The following is a 10860-nucleotide window of genomic DNA, read 5'->3' as shown; positions in this document are numbered from 1 at the left end:
AAATACTAAAAAAATACTTAACACAAACACACTATATATATATATATATATATATATATATATATATATATATAAAGTGAAATAATTAATAAATACTATAATAATATTACAACATTAAAATAATACTTGTCTGCACACAGATTATCTTTTCTCAGAAAAATGATTTTTTGATTAAGATGTAAACATCCTTTTTGTTAATTCATTATGTAGAGTATTTTGGTCACACTTTATTTGAAGGCGTCCTTGATACAACGTAAATGTACAATTAATTACTAAGTAATATTAATTAACGTACTTATTATAGGGTTAGAATTAGGTTTGATTTATGGTTAGTTTGTTTGCAATTATGCATAATATACTATTATTACTATAGTAAGTACATGCATGTGTAACAACGACACTGTAAAAAAAAAAAAAAGTGTTACCAACATTTTATCTGATGTTTTATCATTTTCACAAGTGTTCTGTCCTTCTTTAAAATTCATGTTTACAAAATGAATGTATACAAAATAGCTATTGGGGCCGCTGCAACACAGAACACGGCACACCGACTCCTTCCCTCTTATTTTTTCTCAGCATTTCTCTCATGCATCTGTTTACTCCATACATACAGGACTATGAACGGTGAAAGATTCCTCTTCCCAAGTGATCTCAGGATAAAAAGACTTGATGACATAACTCATCCAGTGACGCATGTAACTCCGGATTTCTGAATCTGCAGCCACGTCAACTGTTACCAGGAGAAGACCGGCCAACATCACTTATGTAGGTCGCATTAAAAACACATGCGGCATACGCAGATGCCAATTTTCAAAGACAGCCCCCTCTTAGAGCAGACTAGAATCTACTTCAGCAGAACTGAGCAGCTGTGATCATACTGAGGATTATTCGTGTTGACTCACGGAGCTAGTTATGAAAGAAGCCCAGTCGGATCAAACGCAAAGTTTCTTTCGTGACCTAAAGCAAAGGCCAACTAAAAAAAGTCTGATTTAAAAATAAATAAATAAATAAATACTGCACTTTTTCATGCTTTTCATCTATTGTGCTGAATATCCCATGATTCCATGTTAGAGCAAAGTTATGAGCAAAATATATTAATGAAAGGAGACCTGCACACTGCTTGTAGGCGGAGTTAATAAAATGATGCAAATTGCATTATAATTAACTCTAAAAAGTGGAGCATTACCCTTTTATGTAAACTGTACTTCAGGGATCTCGCATAACAATGCACTCAGTTACAAGCACTTTAGACATAGTGTGTACAGATGTTCAGTGGTCCAAAAGGGCTTCTATTTTTAATACATTTACATTTTTTAGGACAGCAATTGGAGTGAAAGATATGAATATGATAATGTCTTTTGTTTAAATGACAACCGGCCTTTTATACAAAGGCTTTTACATCGTCAGTGTCACAAATTTGCATACACTAGTGTTCAAAAGTTTGGAGTTAGTAAGATTTTATTTGATTTTTTTAAAGAAATTAATACTTTCATTCAGCGAGGATCCATTAAACTGATTAAAAGTGACAGAAAAAACATTCACAATGTTACAAGATTTCTATTTCGAATGAATGCTGTTCTTTTAAACTCTCTATTCCTCAAAGACTCCTTAAAGGGATAGTTCACCCAAAATGAAAATTCTGTCATTAATTACTCACCCTCATGTCGTTCCAAACCTGTAAGACCTTCGTTCATCTTCAGAACACAAATTAAGATATTTTTGATAAAATCCGAGAGCTTTTGCCCCTGCATAGACAGCAACGCAACTGAAATGTTCCCAGGCACAGAAACGTAGCAAGAACATCGGTAAAATAGTTCATGTCACATCAGGGGTTTGTAATTTTATGAAGCTACGAGAATACTTTTTGTGCACAAAGAAAACAAAAATAACGACTTTATTCAATACTTCTTCTTCTCCTCATCCCGTCTGCCGCAGCGCGCCATCATTGTGGAGAGTATCACGATGCATGCGTTCTGTCATCTGCATGTAAACGACGCATGCGCGTGCTGATGCATGTGTGTGTTTAACGTAAGCAACAGAACGTGCATGCATTGATACTCTTTCCACAATAGCGGCGTGCCGTGGCAGAAGGGATGAGGAGGAGAAGAATGGTTGAATAAAGTAATTATTGTTGTTTTTGAGCAAAAAAAGTATTCTCGTAGCTGCATAAAATTTCGGTTGAACCCCTGATGTCACATGGACTATTTTACCAATGTCCTTGCTACATTTCTGGACCTGGGAACATTGCAGTTGCGTTGCTGTCTATGGAGGATCAGAAAGCTCATGGATTTCATCAAAATATCTACATTTGTGTTCTGAAGATGAACAAAGGTCTTACGGGTTTAGAACGACATGAGGGTGAGTAATTAATGACCGAATATTCATTTTTGATTGAACTATTCCTTTAACAACAGATGTTTTCACACAAATATTAAGCAGTACAACTGTTTTCAACATTAATACTATAAGAAATGTATCTTGAGCAGCAAATCAGCATATTAGAATGATTTCTGAAGGATTATTTGACACTGAAGACTGGAGTAATGCCTGCTGAAAATTCAGCTTTGCATCAAAGGAATAAATTACATTTTAGAATATATTCAAAAAGAAAACATATTTTAAGTGGTAAAAATATAAAAAAATGTTTTTATTATTTTAAAAACATTTTCAATTTGGACAGATTTTCAGACCCCACTGTACACTTAAGTCTGCATTTATTAATCTGAATGTATAGTATTTGTGCTTCAGTAACTTACTGTCGGCGGGTCGGCAGGGGTCACTCCAAGTGCTGTCAGTCGAGTGATTACTGGACACAGAGGAGACGCTAGAGCTCCGAACAAACCCAAAGGCGGCCAGACGAGCCGGCGGGAGGCGCGAGTAACCGGGAGGACGCAGGCCAGACTGAGCTGGCTTCGGCAGGAGGGATTTAGCAGCTAACCCAGTCACCACTGGCTTTCTCTGATCTGAGGTGAAGAAAACTATGATTAGTACTCAAACTAACTCAAAAAACACAATTTGTAAAATAGAGCTTTGGGAAATAAAAGTCACATACTGCTTTTCTAGTATATGTCAATATGAAGGTCAACTATGCATAACATACTCTTGTAATACTGCTGTGACAAAATGAGGCATACATGATCACATGACAACATTCAGTTGAGAAACAGATGGAACACAAGGAACAAAGAAAGTGAGTGTTGTGTCCCGAAATGACCTATTTCGAAGCAGACTAGCCTAAAAGAGACTCACAGTAGGATAGAAAGAGAGAAAACTGTAGTGTTTTACGACCTCTCTCTGGTGCGAGGTAAAGATCACTTTAAAAAGCTCCTGAAAAAATCATAAAGAGGTGCTCTGACCACAGCATGTCATGGCCATTCATCAACATCTATACCACTGCAGTATTCACATGGAGAAGAGCGATGAGTTACATTTCTCATCCACTTAGGGAGTCTAATTTAATGCAAAACGTTTGCCAAAACATATCATCTTAGTTGGCTCATAAAATCCTTATATGAGCTCAAAAAAGTGTTAATATAAAACTGAACAGAGTAATAATTTAAGAAAAAAGTAATATTTATATATATATATATATATATATATATATATTAAAATGTAATTTATTAATTTAATTAACCTTTTTTCCCCATAAAAAGAGCCATTTCAGTGTCTGGTGCTTAACATGAGTTTACTGTCTCTTGCAAAAGCTCTTTCTTTTTTAATTAGTCCAGAAGGACAATCGTTTAAGAGGCCATTGGTTCCTCTAAAACCAGCTCTGCACAAATTATTAAGATATCAGTGCTTAATAAAGGCCTCAACTGAATAGAGTAATGGATTTTCCTTACCCCATGTGCTTTTTATTACACCAGTGAACATGATAAAAGCTGTTTACATACAATTAATAAGGATTAATATGAATATCTGTTGTCTTTTGCTTTCCCTATCAGTTCTTTGCACTGTAGGTCTTCATCTGTAACGCTGGCAGCACAGGGACTGCTGTCGAATCAAAAAATTATGATTTGGAAAAGCACAGGAAGAAAACTATACATAAATATGCACATGCAAAGAGCTACCGCGGGGTGAATTTAGGGACCCACTTCAAGGCTTGCTTTGAACTCCCAAACTCCCCCAACCCAAGGTCGTAATTTGGGGCAGGTGGAGAGAATGCTCCCCTCCTGCTCTTAGAGATAAAGCACCTTGACTTTATGTCCCTGTGATTTCAGCAAAGCGTAGCGCATACTAAATGACAATCTATGATTTCTCATTTCGTCTGTCGCATTCTCAGATGTTTATTAGACTGCAATGTCAGCAGCTTCGTATACACATTCTTCACAAATGAAAATGCACACATACACACTCAAGCAAATGCACATAACAAAGCACCCTCTCATCCATTCATCTCTAATCAAAGTTGCCCCGGCTCCATCACTTCCCCCAGCGACCCCCACCCCAACCCCAGGCCATCAAGGTCTTTAATGAAATTGCATGCAGCTTCTCCATGTGAGGGTGATCATTAAAGATAAATGTGTTGCTGTTCTCACTCTCCGATTTTTTCTCCATCAATCATCTTTATTCCTTCCTGTTCCTACTACCCCATATTTCCAGACTTGCCCGGATCACACAAAATAATCATCCATCATGGCTTTGATTTAGCATTTTCAGTGTTTGTTTATTTATTTTTCCTACAATGAAAGTGAATGGTGACCAAAGCTGTTCCCACTCACTTTTACTGTACGGAAAACAGAAGCTTGTACATTCTGCTAAACAGAAATTGACTAGGGCTGGGCAAAAAAAAGAAGAAGATTTTCCGATTAATCGTTTTTTTTAAATGACGTCGATTCGATATCGATTCTCTTGGAAATCGATCTTTTCCAGTATTTATTTCAGCACACATTTAAAGGGGTCATATGATGCTTTTTTAAAGATCATTATTTTGTGTATCTGGTGTAACAGAATATGTTGACATGCTTTAATGTTCAAAAAACACATTCTTTTTCAAATACTGTACATTATTGTAGGTCCTCTATGCCCCGCCTCTCTCAAACGCTTTGTTTTCTACAAAGTCCCTCCTTCCGACAAGCGCAGTCTGCTCTGATTGGCCAGCTGACCCAGTGCATTGTGATTGGCCGAACACCGCAAGCACTCGTCGGAAATGTAACGCCCTTACCATAATCGCGAGCTTCATCTTTCAAAATAAATGTAAAGACAGAGCCCGAAAGGGGAACAGAGTCGCGTGACAGACACAGTGATGAAGCTGGTCTCTCTAGCTCTCTCTCTCTCTCTCACACACACACACACGTGCGCGCACACGCACACACACACACACACACACACACACACTTTGGATGGGATAAATGCAGAACACTAATTCAGAGTATGGGTCACTTAATTTCTTTTTATTAATTCACCATTTGTAAATTGATGTTTACTGTTAATTTTTTTGAAATATCAATAGTATTTGTATTAAAACTATATTAATACACTGAACGTAATAAAAAAAAATCGAGAATCAAATCGAATCGAATCGAGAGCTTGCGTATTGAAATCGAAGCGGGACATCTGAATCGATACCCAGCCCTAAAATTGACAATTTTAATTTTTGCGTGAACTATCCCTTTAACACCAAAGGGGTGTAATTTTCCCAATCTGGAAATAAATAAGAAGTGTGTGTGTGTGTGTGTTTGTATGCAAATGTATTATTATGGCTTGCAGCTCAAGAACTATGATTTCTTAGTGTTAAAATGCATGAATACATTACTAGAGCACTTTCAACAAGCCCTCACTTAAACAATGATAAACCACATCAATGAAAAATTAAATACTACTAAACTATATGTCATGTTGATAAAAACACGAACATGCATTGTACAAAGAAAAAAGATGGTAGTCTACTGGTCTGTTTACCTCTGATTTTAGTGATTGCTATCTAAAGACATAACAAAGCCTAATTAGCAATCGGTGATCCTTTAATATTGTTCTTCAGTTTATTGTACTTCACTGCATTAGACAACTTTCAAGAAGATTTTGATTATATACAGTGTTTAAAAGTAGCCCAGTGGCCAGAATCAAATCTTTTCATTGTTTGAGGGTGTGAATAAATAATGTAGCATGAGATGATAACTACAGTGGAAAATGATTTTCTTTAGCAAGACAAGCAAGAGTCTAGTCACACCAGGCGAGGTTAACCTTCCTCTTGACTTCTTTTATATTGCTGCAGGAGTAAAACTCAAGCCTACGCTCTAGACTGTCTCTTTATCTTTTGTAGCATAAGCATCTTTACACCATAAAAATCATATCATGTCTCAACTACAGTTAATAATTTTGATCAGGCATAGTTATTGGCATGAATTAACTGTTAATTGCTTTGCACTTCAAAGCATCACAAACAGAGCCAAACAGCAAGAAATAGGCATTTGCATGAATTGATGGAGACTGTCATGGGTTTTCAGTGAGATAACAATATGCAGATAGACAGATGCCCTCTAGAAAAAACACGGAGGGTGATGGCAATGCTGGTAGTGGATTTAAGATGAAATAATTCATATCTTCACCTTGGCAGGCAAAGTTGTCGGAAATGAAGTGTGCTTTAGAAATGGAGAGGAACTGTTAAGCTCAGACAGAACTCCCTCATGGCACAAGATGAATGTGAATTTTATTTATATTCAACTGAATGCCAGGAGGTAAAATGTATTTTACACTGACTAGCGGCTGGGATGAGTTTATCTGTAACAATTACAAATGCATAGCTGACAGGGATGAAAATACTTCATATGACATTCTCTTCCTTTCTTCCATTTAAATCTATTCATCTCAAAATACTCCAGAGTCACTTCTGCCCTTAGGATCTAACAGATTCTAAGACTGCTCTGGCTTGGGTTTCCATTCAACTTGCCCCAGTGTAGCATGTGAAGCATTCAATTTTACATGACAGTCATAAACAAGACCATTTGACTCATTCTGCCATGCAAAGTGAACCATTGATCTTACCTTGAGGTTCCTGAGGGGTTTGAGTGGTCGGGTTTACTGCCTGCATTGGTTGACTGAGGGTCAGTGGTGACTTCGGCTGGCCTGTTAGGACCATCCTGTTCTTGGCAGTTGCAAAGGGAGTCCTGTTTACAGCACCAATGCCAAGCTGGGGTCTTAGGCCTCGTGGTGGACGATACAGACTCCCCATATCCTGTGCTCCCATAGGGGGTCCAGAAGGGTCCTCGGCTCCAGAAACTGGAGACCCAAGGGCTAATGGAGATCTGCCCGCCTAAATTGACAAAGAACATTAAGCTGCAGTCAATAAACTCTTCCAGTAGTTCATAAACTTGTCTACTGAAGATAACAAGTGTTAAATTTTTAAAGCTTACTAAAATATTGACATTCCCTCCATAAGGCATTCAGGGAGTAGTCTGTTAATACTCCAAAACACGCACACACTGTTACATTACAAAGCACTTGGTTTCACCAATGTAAATAATATAATAGAGTTTACATGTAATTAGGTTTACCAAGAAATAGACATAAAAGCATTTAAACAGAGAACAGCATATTGTCTAGAGCATTCCTTACTGCTGCAGACAGAGGCTTGTTGAGAGAACCATAGAAGCTGTCTGCTCTGCCTGTCATTTTATGGGGCATGGTGTTGCTGGGTGGCTTAATCCCAGACATCATGAGTCCAGGCGAGAAGAACCGGACCTTCTGCATCTCTTGACGATACTTATCATAGAGTAAATTTGAGGCACTCAGCACAGTGGCTTCCCCTTGATCTTCGACCGCTGGTTTGGCCTGTGTGCTGCTGTATGTTGAGAGTCTCGTAGCTAAGGACGACACCTCGTAAGTTCCCTCAAAAGACTGGGGTTTCACCTGGGGAGTCTTCCGAATGTACGTAATGATTTTGGGCCGGACACTTTTCGGTTTTGGCAGGCACTTGCTTGGAGGGGAGGTCTCCAATAATGCCTGCTGTGGATGAGTTTTATGGATGCTTGTGTTGATTGTGGTTTTAACTGGGGTTCTTAAGCCCGAGCTAAACCCAGCATAACCCAACTGAGGACCTCGAGAAGGTAATGTCTTGATGGGTGAGGAAGGAGGCTGTCTTTGAGGAGACCTTGTGGTCTTGGGGGATGGAGGTGTCAAAGGTCTAGTCGGACTGCTGTAGGCTCGCCTGCTGAAGTGAGTCTTTCTTTCTAGGCTGGAGGGACTTACAGCACGATCTGCTGAACTTTGCCTCTTCAAGCATTGGGCTTCTCGTGTAAAAGCCTGGTTGGGAGGTGTCTGTGAGTCTGCGTTGGGATTGCTGTAGACTTCAGTAGTAGGCAGCACTTGTGGATGGCTCTGACCTTTCTCTGAGGAGTGGGATTGTTGCTGGTCTGCCTGGGTGTCTATGCTGGGGTATCCTGAGGTTAGTCGTTTTTCAGTAGAAAGAGGGCGGACTAGCTGCCTACAAGAAGGTAGCACCCTCAACATACCTTTCGGCACCTCGGTTGACATCCTTTTCCCAGCATTCTGCTCTGCTTCCATTTGGAATTTTTGCAGTTTTACTGCTCCATAAGAAGGATGCATTAGCTTACTTCGGTCATATTGTGGTTCCTGAGGCAGTGTGGTAGAGTTATGGTTTTGGTCCAAATCACTGAGAAGCTCCCTGTTTCTCTCTGAGTGGATGTAGGACTCGGTAGTAGCTGGATGCTGGTTCCTGCCTTTGTCTGAGGTAGACTTGGTGGACTGGGAAGAGAGAGGCTGTGTGCGGCCTGCACTGTCCAGGGCACTTGCTAAACTTCCACTGAGGCTGGTCACTGCAGAAAGAGAAGATGAAAAGACATTGCCCTCAGAACCACTTCGCGCATCTCTCAGGGTTCGGTTCGCACCACAGCGAGAGCTGGAGGTCCTGAGGTCAAGGGGCTGAGAGTTCTCATTTGCATCTCCATCCACATTATGGTTTTCATTGTGGTCTTTCCAAGGGGAGCCAATAGTGGTGCTGATGGCTGTAGATGAAAACTCTTTTTCACTGAAGTTCTTTGCTCCCTTTCTGCTTCTTTCACTCTGCATGTCTACCTGTTCTTCTTCTTCCACTACAAATGTTTCTAGCTCTTGACATTCCAGCAGTTCAAACTCTTCAAGCTCAGGGTCTTCACACCGAGCATGTGTTCCCCAGATAATGATCCTCTCCTGGGCTTCGGAGTGCGACACCAGAGTGGGTAGTTGGCTGCCATGCTCTCTGTCATCTGAATAAATTTTCTCTTTGGTGATTTGATTGGCATTGGCATCTTCCACGGTTTCTATCAAAGACTGCTTGTCGTCTTTCTGTATTTCTTCTTGTTGGTTGACTTCACCGACTTGTATCTTTCCTTGCACATTCATGTTGTACAAGTCTGAGCTTCCCTCTCAAAAGCTCCACGATAATCCTGGATCCATCAAAGGTATTGTTCTCTCACTTGCCTGTACCTAGGCTTTCAAAGTTTACAGTTTGGATGGAGTGCAGAATCACAACTTAATCTCACATTATTTCCATTTCTATTCCAAGATACCGCCAAAGAACTGAGCTGTATTTGTTTGTTTCTTAACAGGGAAATGCACTTGATGACATCACATCAGCCTTGATGACCTTGAAATGCCTTGTTCATTCATCTGGTGCCAAACCTGCACAGAAAATAAGACATTACATGTTGTAAGCAGTGCAGAGTGTGCTTCAGCAAAAACTATCCCACATGGGTTGTTTAATTTCCATCACAAGATTTGCATTTATTTAGATGAGTTTTTAAATTCTCAGCCTTTGGGGTAAAAATGCACAGTTTATTTTCTCACTTTTCCTGACTAAAGCAAAACATCATTCTCGTTTTATTGAAGGTAAGGAACAAGATTTAAAATTCTCTTGTATGGCTGTTTGCTGTTTCATTGCAGTTTTCAATGAATATAAAACAGCTTAAAGGCACGCACGACTTCGGTAAACAAAGTAAAAAGATGTGCATTTACATTTATACCTTTTCTTGACAGAGCAATGCATAAAACGGATTTGACTCAACTAAAAGGTACAAATGCTGGAGACAAGAAAAAAGATTATTGCATATTTGGCAACATTTTCAATAAGTCAGAACTTATGGCTCCTCAACAAATGAATGGTCTCAGTGGACTATTTACTCATGTTTCTTCACATATTTCATGGCATCCTCTGTTAAAACCTCAATTTAGTGCCCAGTTTGGACTGACAAATTCACTATGGCAAATTTATATACAAACCCAATTCCAAAAAAGTTGGGACACTAATTGTGAGTAAAAAAGGAATGGAATAATTTACAAATCTCATAAACTTATATTTTATTCACAATAGAATATAGATAACATATCAAATGTTGAAAGTGAGACATTTTGAAATGTCATGCCAAATATTGGCTCATTTTGGATTTCATGAGAGATACACATTCCAAAAAAGTTGGGACAGGTAGCAATAAGAGGCCGGAAAAGTTAAATGTACATATAAGGAACAGCTGGAGGACCAATTTGCAACTTATTAGGTCAATTGGCAACATGATTGGGTATAAAAAGAGCCTCTCAAGAGTGGCAGTGTCTCTCAGAAGTCAAGATGGGCAGAGGATCACCAATTCCCCCAATGCTGCGGCGAAAAATAGTGGAGCAATATCAGAAAGGAGTTTCTCAGAGAAAATTTGCAAAGAATTTGAAGTTATCATCATCTACAGTGCATAATATCATCAAAAGATTCTGAGAATCTGGAACAATCTCTGTGCGTAAGAGTCAAGGCCGGAAAACCATACTGGATGCCCGTGATCTTCGGGCCCTTAGACGGCACTGCATCACATACAGGAACGCTACTGTAATGGAAATCACAACATGGGCTCAGGAATACTTCAAGAAAACATTGTCGGT

At 39.2% G+C, this 10860-nt stretch overlaps 1 protein-coding gene across 1 annotated transcript in view; it reads right to left on the bottom strand.

Moving 5' to 3' along the window:
- Nucleotides 1–10860, bottom strand: part of mtus2a (microtubule associated tumor suppressor candidate 2a) — a 62245-nt gene that overhangs the window by 23850 nt on the left and 27535 nt on the right. Inside the window, exons 2-4 of the mRNA XM_016240091.1 lie at nucleotides 7555–9618; nucleotides 6985–7252; nucleotides 2757–2963 (exon numbers count right to left, since the gene is read on the bottom strand). Of these exons, the coding sequence (XP_016095577.1) occupies nucleotides 2757–2963; nucleotides 6985–7252; nucleotides 7555–9339 (2260 nt within the window). The 5' untranslated portion in view covers nucleotides 9340–9618. The remainder of the gene's footprint in view (nucleotides 1–2756; nucleotides 2964–6984; nucleotides 7253–7554; nucleotides 9619–10860) is intronic.

Source organism: Sinocyclocheilus grahami, unplaced genomic scaffold (genome assembly GCF_001515645.1).
Source record: "Sinocyclocheilus grahami isolate Dianchi unplaced genomic scaffold, SAMN03320097.WGS_v1.1 scaffold581.1, whole genome shotgun sequence".
NCBI classification, from domain to species: domain Eukaryota; kingdom Metazoa; phylum Chordata; class Actinopteri; order Cypriniformes; family Cyprinidae; genus Sinocyclocheilus; species Sinocyclocheilus grahami.
The sequence above is the reverse complement of the archived record's forward strand: the minus strand, read 5'-3'. Positions and strand labels throughout refer to the sequence as shown.